The 14,849-nt window shown below is 46.9% G+C and overlaps 1 protein-coding gene across 3 annotated transcripts in view; it reads left to right on the plus strand.

The window, feature by feature from the left end:
• The first annotated feature begins 344 nt into the window (after positions 1-344).
• The window catches only part of SLC4A11 (solute carrier family 4 member 11), a 213,402-nt gene continuing 198,897 nt past the window's right edge, over positions 345-14,849 (plus strand). For all 3 annotated transcript variants that reach the window (XM_059721424.1, XM_006276075.4, XM_059721427.1), the window contains exons 1-2: positions 345-478; positions 792-944. In XM_059721424.1, coding sequence (XP_059577407.1) covers positions 887-944 — 58 coding nt within the window. In that variant the 5' untranslated portion in view covers positions 345-478; positions 792-886. The remainder of the gene's footprint in view (positions 479-791; positions 945-14,849) is intronic.

The following is a 14,849-nucleotide window of genomic DNA, read 5'->3' on the forward strand; positions in this document are numbered from 1 at the left end:
CTAAATGCACCCCTTTGCATTGCCCACTAGGAATCTAAATGCACCCCTAACTTGCCCACAACAGAGGCATTTCTCAAGGCAGCCTTGGGAAACCTCCCAAACACAAACCTCAGGCTCTATTTAGGAGTTTTAATCACTTTCCACATTCCTGACCCTAGTCTAATCTCTACTTGCCTCCTCTGTGATTACCAGTGATTACCTCTGAAGGGAAACATCTGAGGGGGAAGCTCTTCCCTGACTCAGCAATGAGTCTCCTCTTCCTGCAGACAGTGGGCGCAGGTGGGCCAGGCTGTCTCATTGCAGCATCCTAATCAGGTGCAACAGGCCCACCTGAGCCTGGCTTTTCTCCCAGCTCATTGCAGCCCAGAACCAGGTCTTCAGCCATTAGCGGCCGGCTTGTTTTTCAAACTCCTGGAAGATTCCAGGGGGGAACAGTTAAACCCTCGCCGGCTGCAGCGCGTGTGCTTGGTGGTGCAAGGTGCCTTTGCCATTTCCCCCTGCTTAATTTCTTAGTTTTGCTTAGCCTGGAAGAGGTTTTGTAGCCCCAAGCCAGTGCATGCAGGCCTCAAGGAGCTGGGGCCCAAAACACATGCATGCTGCTGAGCTGTGAGCTGTAGAGGTGTGCATGCAGGACCCCCAAGAGGAGCAAAGTACCTTGGGGCAATGTCAGCAGCACCTTAAATATTGGGTGGGTGGGGTAGGTGGTTTCCTTCCCCGCCCCATCAGTTGGTGCTTCTGCCTATGCACCTTCTCTCCCAGTAGAGGTCTTGATCCTCCCTGGCACATTGCAGGCGTGTTTATGGGGAAAACCTCCCTTGCACCAGTCGAAGGGGTAGAGAAGAGAGAGAGAGAAAACCCAGTTCTAGTCCTCCTGCGCCTCTAAAAGATGAAAGCCGAGCCAAACGCAACAGAAGATAAGGGGAACGTCCCCTCCGCCGGAAAAGGTAAGGTTTGGATTCTGTGGATTATTGTTTCACTGTTTGCTGCAGCGTTTTAAAGCCCTTTCTTCTCCTGGACAGAGGTAGCAAATATTGCAATGCCACAAACAGGTCTGTTCTGCGCGCAGATCGGACTGCGGGATGGCTTTCAGGAATGGGATAGAAACAAAACTGAATAGAGGATGCTAGGCCCCAAGTTGCTTTACGCTCTGTTGAAATAGCGGGCTTAATTCCTGTTGCTACGTCCTAGTCAGGAAAGCAGTGTGCGGAGACAGGTGAGTGAAGAAATGACTATGGGTGTTGGGAGACAGAAGGAAAAACCGGGGGGTTGACAGTGCATTTGCAGATCTCTGCAAAGGGAGAAAGGGGAGCATCCTGTTTGCTTTCTCCAGGATGCAGCACTAGCAATACTTGAGAAAAGTCTGGGGTCTTAAACTGATAAGGCTCTGCTGTCTCGGTATAATCCATAACTAACCCAGGGAATTCCTGCTGCAAGAGATGTTAGGAAAAGCATTCAGGAGATGTATAACAGGATCCTGAGTACTCAGTAATGAGATGATAGCATGCCTAACCAGGCCGTTTTTCCCCTTGTAAATGGAGATGTGCATTGCTCTCATTCCTTAGGGTGGAAGCCAACTCCTAGGCGGTGGGTGCTGGGGAGAATCAGCCTCTCTTAATAAGCTGTTCTGTAACTATCTGCTACTGTACTTTTATTTGAAGTCTCTAGCAGTAGCTAGAGAGAGGGTTATAGGTGAATGGCTAATCTGATCTGCTAAGGAAAGTCCTTAAATAAGTCTCTACAAAAGAGAAGAGTGTATGGAGGGCTCTCATAAGGAGCGCAGAAGGGGACTGGTAGCCAGTCTTTCCACTGGCTCTCATTAATCCAGGCTTCAGCTGGAAAACTTGATGAGAGAAATTGCCACTTTTGGGGTTAGGAAGGAGTTTTACCCCATGGTCCGATTTGGCGGTGAGGGGGTTTTTTTTTTTGCTGGTCTCTGTAGTGCATGGTGCGGCCCTCTTCCTTGGATCTCATGACCTTTGCAGCAGCTGCCGTTATCCCTCTACTTTACCCCTAGCAGGTTTGGGTGCTGTGCCTTGTGGTTGAACGATGACGGGGTTGGTTGCCTAGTTTTAGTCATTGAGACAAGGTTTTGCTTGGGGTGGTTTGGATGGGAATGATCCTGCCTCTGGCACCAGGTTGCAGGAGATGACCTCTGGAAGTCCCTTCCAGCCCTCTGTGACCGAGTCCAAGAACAGCAGAGGCTACGAGCTGGCTTTGTGTCCGGTGTCTTCCCTTTCTCCTTGTCCGAGGTTGCCCAATATAATGTTGGCCTAACTATTGCCAGAGGGAACAGGATGGCGTGGCAGAAGTTTGCATGATGGGAAATGGGTCACAACGTGCTGGACCACTCATCGTGACCCTCAGAACGATGCCTGGTCAGACTATCAAATGTTGGGCTGCTTGTCTGAACTTGAATCCACTTTTCTAGCGGTCTCTTGTCCCCGTTGGGCGCATGAAGGCAGGGCCTCTTGCTAAGGGAGACTGTCGTCTTTCTCCATCTTTTGTCTTTGCCTCTTGCTGGCTCCAAGCCTGTGCGGAGCAAGCGGCAGCTGAGAGGAAGCCCTGCTGGTGCCCATCTCTGCCAATGCCCTTGTGGCAATGGAAGTGGAGGGGTGGGAGTGATGTGCACAAGGCTGAAGTCTGCCACAAGTAGGAAGATTGAGGGTGGAAATCCCTATCGCACAACAGGGAACAGCACCTGACAGTTTGGCTCGGTGGCTTTGAAAAGAATAGCAGAAAATACTGCAGTGTGCAAAAGTTAGGCACTGGTTGCCTCCTTCCTAGCCCCTGATGCCGTCCGACATCCTATGAGCAAATTAGTCTTGCTGATGCTTTGAGGTGCAGCTTCTCATGAAGGGATTTGGAGGAGTAGCTCTTTTTGAATGACTTGGGTTTGGGCTTTTTGAATGACGCACAGCTTAGGGGAATGGCTTTTAACGAAGAGATGGCTCCTGCTAGTGAGTCATGTGGATCTGCTCCTGCTGGTCCCCTTGTGTTTGCGCGTAGGAGAGATCAAATGCCTGGTGGCATAAAATCAGGATGACTTGCGTGTGTGTCTGCCACGCAAAAAAATAGCAGGTCTTGAATCAAGTGGCATTTCAGACATGGTGTCAGGTATGACAGCATCATTTCTGCTGCAGAACACTTCTTATTTCCAGCAAGATAATAGCCTCATTTCATTTGTTTCTGTCCCGTTGGGACCTGATTCAATGTCTGAGCACAAAGGAAAGTCTCTAGCTTGCTTCAGTGAGCTTTGGATTTGTTTCCTCCTGTCAAAGTACTCCCTTTACTATGGAGCCAATGTCCTTGGTATGTGGTATGTATTGCTGGAGATGGTTGGGGGTTTTATTTTTGTCTGAAGAACTTTGACGGGGGGGAAAAAGCAGTTTCTGTAAAAAATCTAAATTTCCCACAGGGTCTTTTGGACTTTGATGAAACTTTTCAATATTCTGCTGTGCTTGGGGGGAGAGGAATCGCTTTGTTTCTTGCAAGATTTTATCCCAAACTGAAATATCTTGGTTTTTGCAAAATAGTTGGTGCTGAGCTGATACAACACAACTGCCTTTTCGCCTGCGGTAACATGTGTTGCAGCTTGGATATGGGCATCTGCCCTCTCTTCTTCTTGGGCCAGCCATTTGGGCTAATTTGCATCTTCCATTGTACACTGCATCTTTTTCCCCCATTACTCAAGTGATAATGTGCATTATATGATATGTAGTGCAGTTGTTGAGACCATCACACGTGAAGAATGAGAGCTCGGACTCCAAGTACCTGCTCCATAAAGCAACTTGCCAGCGCAGGGAATGGGTTGTCTAATGCACAGGAGATGGGGGATTTTCTAATGAAACGCTTGCTGCAAAATGCAGATTTGCCGAAACAAAAACTTTCCACAAGAAGGACTAATTTAAACAAATTCCTGTTTCATAAATTATTGCCCTTTTTATTTCTATAATTTCAAGACAAAATGTTCTGGAATTCTTTAAACAGACCAAAAGGTCTATGTTACTTGAACGAACATTTTTTGTTGAGACATCCAAGTTTAATTGCATTTAAAAAAATCAATGTTAAAGCATTTGAGTCTTAAATAAGATTTTTGGGGGGGGGGGGGGGAGATTTAGGCATTAGTTAATCTTCACCCAAGTGAGGATGGAAAGGCTTCTTGATTATTATGATAGTAATAGTGTCTCATTTGTAATAATCAAGAAGCCTTTCCATCTTCAATTGGGTGGAGATTAAATAATGTAAAATCCCACCAAAAAACCCCAAGCATTTGGGTCTTACGTAAGATTTTGAGTTTTGGTGGGATTTTACATTATATATTCATAATAATCATTTGGGTGAGGATTAAATAATGTAAAATCCCACCAAAACTCAAAATCTTATATAAGACCCAAATGCTTAGGGTTTTTTGGTGGGATTTTACATTATTTAATCTCCACCCAATTGAGGATGGAAAGGCTTCTTGATTATTGCAAATATATAACAATAAATAAGATTTTAGGTTTTGGTGGGACTTTACATTAAGACCCAAATGCTTTAAGTGTGTGTGTGTGTGTGTGTGTGTGTGTGTGTGTGTGTGTGTGTGTGTGTGTGTGTGTGCGCGCGCGCGCGTGAGTGCGCGTGGCTGCGCATGCGAGTACACACAGACACTTATGGGCTGCGACTCCAGTTTTGTACCCAGCTGTGATTTTTAATGTCGGGCTGACTACAAACGAAACATTTCAGATCTGTTCAAAACAAAATGAAACACTTGATTTGATATTTTCAGTGTTTCCGATACTCGATGCTAGGGCATAATAAAGCAACAGTTGATGCAATCACTTTTAATTTAAAACAAAAAACCTCCAGTAGCGTCTTATACCTGCCCCTGAGTTTCCCTGCTGCTTTCTTTCCCATTTTCCTACTTTTGAACAGCCTTTTTTTTTTTTTTTCTTCTTTCCTTGTCTGAATGAAAATAGCTCTGGTTCTACCCAAGTCTGCCAAATGCAGAAATAAACAAACCAAAAATATTACTTCAAGTGACTATTATCTTGTAACAGTAGATGATTATTTTGGGCAAAAAATGTGGGATTTTTGGTTGATCTCTTAAGCTGCAAATTTGTTTTTTATTTTCTTCCTGAGTTTTGTATAGTAATAGTGTTTTGGGGGGGGGTTTTGTTGGGGGGTAGGGGGTATAAAGGGATAAATGGTGCAAGATTTAAAATATTCTCTGCTGGAAGTACACACGTGGCACGCCCATAGCACTATTATGGTAACATCTCTGCACCTTTCATCCTTGAAATCAGTGATTGAATGGAAATGCATTTCCCCTGTCGGATTGCTGCCTCTGGGGATTTAGCAGCTAGAGTCTTCTGCCGGGGGCTGCTTCTTACCATGACATCAAAAACCCCTACGGCTACAGAGCCTGGCCGAAGAGAGATGCTGTAGGCTGCTCTCCAAAGCCAGCCAAACCCTCAAATCCTGTTAATTTATTAGAACCAGAAAATAACACTGTCCACTCCAGAGGGTTTTTTTTCTCTCTCCAAGCAGAGTGCAGTGCCAAAAGTAAGTAAGGAAAAATGAACTGCATTTGAGATTTCTTCCAGTTGCATTGAGATATGACATTAGTCACAGAGGAAGGATTTCTAAATCGGATTGCACTTGACAACAGATGGGGTTGGGGGGGGGGTGTTGTTTTCTTTATGCTGCAAGAACTTGCAAATCATGGTAGAAATAGGTAAGTGCAGGAGATGGAAGGGGGAGTGTTGATCCCAACTCTTGCTACGCTGCTTCGTTTTCTTGCAGCAGGTAACCCAGCACCTGAAGTATTGTAAGCCATTTCCAGCTGGAAGGGGTCTTCGGTAGCAATTTCAGTGCAATAGGTTAAGGATGGCTTGTCACTTGTTGCATGGAGGCAAATGATTGATATTCAGTAATGCTCCCATTTGCCCATACTTCAGTCTCTAGACTGGCCAGCTCTGAGAGGTTCAAAGCTGTGCACTGGAAAAGGGACAGGACACTTTGTTCACGCCGGAGAGCGGTGGATGGTGAGGCAGCATTGAGACACTTATGGCCCTTGGGAGTAGAAGGAGCTGCGTTTCAAGGCATTGAGTTACTTTTTTGCAGAGACCTCTTGGCCAAATAGCTCCCAGACCAAGGAGCAATGCTCTCAAGTTGCAGTATGGGAAGTTTAGGTTGGATATTGGGGGAAAAAACTTTCTTTGGAGGGTGGTGAAGCACTGGAAGGGGCTGCCTAGAGGTGGAATCTCCATCCTTGGAGGTCTTGAAGACCTGGCTACACAAAGCCTTGGCTGGGATGAAGTAGTTGGGGTTGGTCCTGCTTGGAGCAGGGGTTTGGACTAGATGTGACCTCCTGAGGTCTCTTCAACACACATTTTCAATGATTGCAATACCCTGGAGGTCTGGGATGATGTAGGTGGGGCTGGTCCTGCTTGGAGCAGGGGGTTGGATTAGATGTGACCTCTTGGGGTCTCTTCCGGCCCTTGTTTCCTATGATTTTTATATCCATGGCCTCACTCATCACAAGTGTTGTATAGAGGAGATGGGACAGTTCATGACTTGATTTTTGCATGCAGCCAATCCTCAAGTGTATGCCTGTAGTTAGTGTGGCTCACATTGACTCCCACTAAGTTAGACTCATGGTCTAACTTAAGCCTTCACACACAAGCTGGTGTGTGAGGAGCAGAGCGCTCTGCACTTGTCTGTACTGTGCCTTTGGCTAGGAGACAAAAACACTCCAACTTGTGATGTTTGCTAAACAAGCTTTTTTCTCCTCTTGTTCAGAGAATATATAGGTATACCATCTGCAGGCCCTGGGCTTGGCTGAGAAATGGAGGAGGCAGAGCATGCTGAAACTCAACCCTTTGAAGGGTTTGGGAGAAGCAGAGTATAGCAGTAGGGGTGCGTATCTAATGGTGGCCTACCTGTAGGGCCTGGTTGCATTTTGCAGTTACTTCTTACTGACCAAGTTGCACCGGCACTCAAGACTATCTCTTTCCTTCCACCTCCCCCTTCATCTGTGTTGGGGTCAGGTGACTGGCCTCTTCCAGACCTACACCTGGGCACCATGATGCCTTTTGGCACCTTAAAATGGAGAACTGCGTTGATATGACACAACCTACTGGTTATGTCATGCTGGCTCTACTTTCAGCTTCCTCAAGTCATTGGAAGAGTCTCGAGTCACACGTACATAAGGCCCTTGCTCCTGGGTATCCACAGGCAGTCCTGGGCGCTGGGCTTCAGATGTCCTTTCTGACTACATGAGCCCTGGGTGGATTGGGACATTGTTACTCGAGGCATCCTGCTCCAGCAGTTGAACTCTGGGGTGCTTACTACTTTTTACATGAAATGGTCCAGTTGAAGGGGTCCATTTCCTTTGGCATGCTTGCTCTCACCCTGCCATGAAGCATTTCTGATCTGGTGACCTTCTGGGAATGTGAGAAGCTCGTCTGGGTGGACTCACAAAGCAGTTGAGGATAGTCATGTGGGTCAAGGTGAGAGTGTATTATATTGATGATCATTTGTGGGTGGGGGTGGGAAAGAAGACAACTACTTTTGAGCAACTTGATGGTACTTTAGGTCTGAGCATAAAACTTTACCCAAGCTCCTTTCTTGGTGGTGGAGTGGTGGTTTGTACTGGGCAGAAATTCAAAGGCGTTTCTTGCCATGTCTTCCACTAATCCCTGGCTGGGGTTTGAGTAATGCTTGTTTGTCTCTTGACGGTTGTGCAGCTCTCTGGAAGCCTTTTTTGGAAGACTTTTTGTGCATTTGGGACTCGCACACATGGATTCCAGAACCCAAAATTTACATCCTTTCTTTCCATACAGAGCCGTGATTAAGGCCAATATTTCCAGATGTTGCATGTTTCTCCGTCTCCTTAAGTACAAAGCTCACACTTTAATGAATAAAACCAAAATGTAGAAATCTGCACTGGATTATTTTTAAAAAATGGCATACTGAATGCTGACATGGGTGTGTTAAGACTTTGTGGCAATAGCCCATTGGACCAAGGCCTGTATTCATAGTATGTGGTGGTTATGAGAACAGGGGCTGAGACAGATCTTGAATCAGGGATGTATGTACCCCAATACGAGTCTTCCCCCTGTGCCCATATATGTTCATAAGGCTTGTTATAGGGTCCAGGATGTATTTATACTGAGGAGGTGTGAGATCTGTGCCCAGAGATCTTCTTGTGGAAGTAGCAGGGGAGATGATCAGTCTTCTTGCTAATGGTGTTTGTATGAGAACTTCTGGGTCACTAGCTTGTGTTTTAAAGAATAGGTTGCATTTGCCAGTTCCTTTTAAATAAGACGACAGGATCTGTTATGTGGCATTTGGTCAGCAAGATCAGGAGGAGACCGATGCTCATCAGTGCAGTCACAGTAACATGTTGAACCACATTATCCATACCTCTTCTGCTGTCTGCGTGGGATTCCTCTGAGTTCAGGAGTGGGCGGAAGGAACGGGGGAAAGAAATTGCTATGAAGAAGTGGTACAAGTGCCTCCCTGCCATCCTATCAAAATCCCAGAGCCACCCATGAGTACAGTTGTAGTTTACTCTCTCTTTCCTGTCTCCAGAACGGGAAGGGAGACATGACCAGGATGTGCGAGGCCCCCAAACTTTTCCTACAGGCCCTGGCCAGGCTCGACAGTCCACCGTCCCGGGGCATCCTGAGACTTCATGTTTTGTCCCTAGAACTGGGGTCTTCAGCAAGTCCCTTCTAAACACAGAGTGGTACTGATTGCACTTAAATTCACTTAAATTGGTGTAGGCTTCTTGTGTGTGGACTGTCTTAGCCAAAATTTAGCTGAAGCCGCTAAAGTTACCCGCTTGAACTAAACATATATAACTATTGAACTGGTTAAATTAAACAGGTGTGGCTCTTAACAAGCTGTGTTTTAAAACTCTGTCAATCTGGTTAGTACCTTTGCTTGCATGTCTTAAAGTGAAAAAGGGAGGATAATGCTCTTTTACCTTCATTTTATAAAGCGCTTCATAAAATCAGTGGCTGGGGCGGGATATCCACGTTCATCCAGGCTGTAGGATTTGGTGTCCCTAAACCAACCCACACAGACCCCTTATGCAGCCTCGAAAGAGGCTTCTGTAACTGCCTCGTAAAGGTAGTTCTCCAAGGGAGGATTGCTGTATCTTTCCAAATGCCCACCTTGGTTTTTAAAAGGCAGAATGAAGGTCTGTCTTTGAAAAAACTGGTAAATGGGAGTCAATAACCGAGTAGCATCTGCTGCCACGAGAGCCTGTGGTGGGGAACGTCTCCAGCCAGCGGTCAGGGAGCCCCAGGTGGAAGGTACTGTACCAAACTTCCCACCTCCCCCTGCCAGAGGCGCTAAGTAGCATTACCACGTTTTATTGCTTATAATATGCATCCCACTTCCTAATGGCTGAAATTTTTTTGTGCGTTGTAAGCAAGTAAATAAGGTGTTACAATAGGTTCTTGCTACGTAAGATGTAACATTGACTCTCTGATGAATGGAAGTTATAATTCCTCACATGGCTATCTTCATTGGATCTGATAGCCAGTTGGTTTGTGGGGGTCCCCCCCGCAGCACCCTTGACTTCTTCTGGCTTTACATTATAGCATCAAATGTTTCGAGTTCAATCGGAGTCTATACTGGTAGACAAGGTTCCTTGGGTGAATTTGATATCTTTTATTAGACCAACCCAAATAGTTGGAGAATAGTTATTAAGCAAGCTTTCAGGTTCAAAAACCCTTCGTCAGGCTAAGGAAGTTAAGGATGCCAGCTCTTGGTTTTCATTCTTTTTGCCTATGGAAAAATAGTAGAGCAATTCTGCTGCAAACAACTCGGACCGCAGCAGGGCAGGACATTTTTAACCGTGCAGACTCCACTCTTGAAATCTCTGGGTTTATCTGGTAAATCATGTACAGGCATTGGCACGCCTACCGGTGCGAACGTTGTGCACCCCATGGCACCCTCGGAAAGATCCCACAGCACCGTAGTTAAGAATCGCTGCTCCATGTGAATCTAGCTTTCTAGTTTTAAGCTCGGGTCCAGGCTGAATTGTTGGGAGCTTCTGCTGCTTTCCTGGTGGCGTAAACACTTTATGGAGTCAATATAAAGTCAATAAACACTTCCTGTTTTAAAGTCTGCTGTGCTGCCTAATGAAAGACTCGTATAAATAAGCAATGTGCTGGGTGAAATGAGATCTGAAGCCTTCCGTAAGTCTCCCGCCTAGCAGGGGACCCAGACAATTCATTAAAAATAAAAACACTCCGACTTTTAAGACTAAACGAACTCCTGTTTCATTTTAATGATATTGTTATAGATTATTCAGTAATGCATCATATTTAAATTGCATCTCGAATTGGATTTGAAGGTTCACTGACTTTGTTGAAATCAAGAGGATGGTGGGGGGTAGAAGAGGATGAAGGCAAGTGGATTACAACGCCTCATGTCCTCATCCTGCAAACTATACCATTATTCTCTTGCTGCTTTTCAGTTCAACAAATAGTACGTGAATAATTGCTCTGTAAACTGGTAACACTTGAAATGGGGGAGGAGATGTGTGCGTCTTCTCCCCTAGCTTAGTGTTTGGGTTGCTGTCATTCATATCAATTCACATTGATCGTGCATGGAATAGTAATGCGGGTGAATGCAATGCACATAGATTATTGCAGTGGCGTTCAACCTCGTGGCCGTGTGGGTCAGATAAGTGGCACGAGGCCCATCTGCATGTCGGGCTTGAGTCCTGGCAGCCTGGCACTGTCCCCACCTAGCCCTGTATGCTGGGATCGGGTACCAGATGCAGCGTGCAGGGCCTGGAGATTTGACAACAGCAGAGCAGTGCCACCACTCCCCCGCTGCCAAATTTCCAGCCTGGTGGGCCTGGTAATGGCACCGTGGACTAGGGGTTGAGCTCCCCTGATCTACTGCGATGTCAGAAATGAAGAAGCTGGCAAGTTTTGGGGGGGGGTTTTGGAGTTGGATGCTCTGGAGGACAATCCTAAAGGCTACTTGTGAGGACCTAGAATTTCTGTTTGCTGAAACGCCCTTAACCAGCAGCTCTTGTCGGTGACAGATGCCCACAATGGTCATTCTTGGCCAGTAATGTCCGTGGGCCGAAGTCCAGTGCAAATCTAAGATGGTCTAACTCCTGTCATGTCCCTCTTCACGTGCATCCGTTTGCCGGCACGAGCAAGCCTGCCTTGCACTGCTTCTGAGGCTGATTGCTCAACTGCCTCTTCCTCTTCCATTTGAGCAGTGACTGATTGATTGGCCTGCTTCTCAACGGCTTGTTAATTTTACTTTTAGCTTAAGTAAGGCTGACGTTCAATAGACCTCAGCATTTCATGTGTGAGCTTTGGACGAGTGTTTTGTCCCTTGCGTAGTTACAGCTGGAAAGCCATAGTAATTAGGATGACTTGCCTACAGGTTTGTTTTTTTTTTTGGCTCTGCTTCAAGTGGTAAAGTTTGGCTTTAAGTCAGGAGCGGCACACACTTGGGCTCCCTGGGCTGGATGCAGACTGTGGGCTGGGGAGGCCAGATCCAAATGCACCTCTGTTAGCAGGGCAAACGGCAATAGCGTTAATCCCTGCAGATGCCCGAGTCACTGTTTCAGCTTGGAGAGCCTTGAGGGTTAAGGCCAGCAGCTCTCACTCCACTACTGTCCAAAAGAGCCCTTAATGGACTCAACTCCTAGACCCTCCAGGAGCCCCGCGACATGACTTCATGAATGGGATCTGGTCTTTGGGTCATAGGTTTGACACCCCTGACCTCCACAATCGGAAGGATCAAAGGGAAGAGAAGGGCAGGTGAGAAAAATGATAGTTATCACTAAAGCTGTTGAGATGCTGCTTCTGTTCTACAAGCTAAGAAGCATCCAAGGCAGAGAGGACCAGGCCAGGAAGTTCAAAAGAGTTGTGGTTGGTCAGGATTTTTTAGGCTTGTATAACTGCTGAGGGATCTACTTCCTTCCCCCCCCATCAGAAAGATGGGATTACCTATCTTCACAAAATCCAGATACTGGCATTGGTGCAGGGCAGAAGGAAAAACAGGACAGGCCTGATGGTTGCCCCGCTGCTTCTCCTACCATCCTCTCATCCGAGCATATTCACAACAAGCGACTTCAAGCTTCGAAACTCAAACTTCTAACCAGCTTAACGTAATGGCTACAGACCCGCACGTGGGATTTCATGGCTTCCTTCTGTACTTCACTTAATTGCCCAACTGTGGTGCCATAGTACATAGAAGCCCCGGGGCATGGAGCGTATTGTGTGAGGTACTGTACAAACAGCAAAATGATGATGTCTGAGCCAAGGAGCTTACACCTGAAGTGTATGATGGGGAGAGCATTTGAGGAGATGGGTAAGGCAGTGTGGTCACTTAGTAACTTGCCCCAAACTTTAATTCTGCAATGATTTTTTTTCATAATAAGAGGCAGACACGCAACCAGCCCTCCTGAACTAGCTGTGTGCAGTGGGCACTATTGCAGTGCCCAGCCATTTGGTGCAAGGTGTGGCAGAAAGCCACCTCTGTTTCTCCTCAAACTCTGCTCTGTGACAATTTGGTTAGGATGGGCCCAGCAGAGGGTACACACCTTACTCTATCTCTTTAGGTAACCTGAGCTGGATATGTTCCTGAGAGAGGGGGGAAACCTGCTCCCTCTGCCCACGTGACTGGCATCACATACCTGGGTGAGGGGCTTGCTCCCTGGGGAGCTAGGAATTGCCAGTCTGCCCAGCAACTAGTGATGCATTTCAAATTGGTTGGCTGACAGCCAGCAGGAGCTGGCCTCCACTGGACCAGGTAAATGGGGTCATAAGGGCTATATAATTTAAGGACTGCCCAGGAGGTGGGGGCAGCAGCCATGAGACAGACTCAGAGAGAGAGAAGAGCTGAACCATCTGAAACTTGCTCTTTCTCTCAAAACTCACGATCAAGGAACTGCCTTCCTCCCGAGGAACCTCCACCTGCCTCTGGATGACACTTGTGGGTAAGCTACCTGAGATCCAACTAGATATATAGCTTGCAGTAACTCGGATGCACGATCAAAGGCTACCCAGCCATGGGAGTTTGCTCTATGGGATTTCTCTGATACTACTCAACTCTGTACCCTATTCCAGCCCTCCTACTTGTAACCAATAAAGTTCTCCTTTGTACCTAGTTTGGGTGACTTATTAGGAGTAGGTCTAGATTATGCCTTGGGGTCCCCTTGGTTCGGCTGACTAAAGGAGACCGCTACTTGTGCTTCCGACTGAGGGAAGCATCCCAAGTTCTTGAAGCGAATAAAGTACCCTCGAGGGCTACTAGGCCTGTGTTTCCCAGGGGGCGCAGAGCCAGAATCAAGCCCAGCCCTGGGTGGTGGCAGTTTTACCCCCAGGCTAGCGGGCGTGCTCCAGGAAGGGGGTCGACCAGACATGAGGCACCCCCAGGGAGGCACTCGCAGCCCGGAAGGTGGTCGGGCACAGTGAGGTGGGTGGCTCAACGCAGGAGCACCCCCATCTGGCCCGTCACAAAGGGTACTTGATTTGTATGGAGCCTCTACTGCAGGATGAACATGAGAAGGGGAGCAGTCGCACAGCAAACCTATGTTAGACTTGTTCAAGGATTAACTTCACCTGGGGCTTGAGTGATTTCCTACCCGGCAGGGCTGTGCATCGCATCGCAGGCCCCTTCCAATATTTTTGGACTTTGTTAAAGTCCATGTACTTCGTAGCAAACATGTTGTGTGCCTGCCCTTTAATAACTTCCAGCGCTGCAATTACCACCTCTGCTCCAAAATCAATCTGGACTTGGTTTCTCATCAGTAATACAGCAACTGGAACTTGACTGGCAACTTTGCCTAGAACAAAAAAACAAATCCAAGTTGTGTAGCTGCATTGATTCCCATGGAATAATGGCAACATCTTATTTTTTTTGCTAATAGAAATATTGAGAGCCAAAACTGTGGCTCGGTGTGGCTTGGGCACGGGAGGATAAACAAAGCTGCTGGCTTGTCAAAAGGGAGGAGCAGTGGCTGAAACTACAGGCTTGGCCTTGGTGGCCCTGTAGAGACTTGAGGAGATGAGGGAGACGCGTGGTTTTGAGGGAGAGTAGATCCAAAATGCAAGGAGTAAGTACAAATTATAAAATAAGAGGCATTTTAAAAACCCTTGGAAGAAGTAGTGATGATCTGAAACTCCAGAAAGCCTTCTCTCCCTCCTGATCTTCTAAGTAAAATAAGGGATTACATTGCAATTTTAAAATAGTGTGAAACTGCCAGCACAGAACAGCTGTCCTCTTTCACTTGCAGGGAAGGCAACTTTTTCACCCTAGCTCACAGGCCTGGGTTTTAAAGTACCAAACTTTTATTTCTATTTTGTAGCCCAAAAGGCACTGGGTGAGAAACAAGGACACAATGAGAACCTATAGGGAGGAGATCCTGGGCTGGAGGGGGGAGGCAGGGATACAGCTGCACCCCCTTTGAGTCCTGCACCACCCAAACTTTAAAACCATCTGTCTGGAAGTGAAGGGGCATTTCTATTCCAACAGGGCTGAGAGTGAGCCATGAAATCAGTGCACCATCATCTCCCTGATTCCTACTAATCTCTCTCCACTCTACAGGTGTTAATGACCCTTTATCCTTTGTGATGGTTTTGATGGTCAAATCTGGAACGGGCTCCCAAGGGAGGTGGTGCTCTCCCCTACCCTGGGGGTCTTCAAGAGGAGGTTAGATAGGCATCTAGCTGGGGTCATCTCACCCCAGCGCTCTTTCCTGGCCAGGGCAGGGGTCGAACTCTGACCCATTGAGGTCCCTTCTGACCCCAACATCTATGAATCTATGACGGTTAGGTTTACCATACCATATCCTTTGACTTTTTTTCCTTTGCTTA

Source organism: Alligator mississippiensis, chromosome 2, assembly GCF_030867095.1.
Source record: "Alligator mississippiensis isolate rAllMis1 chromosome 2, rAllMis1, whole genome shotgun sequence".
NCBI classification, from domain to species: domain Eukaryota; kingdom Metazoa; phylum Chordata; order Crocodylia; family Alligatoridae; genus Alligator; species Alligator mississippiensis.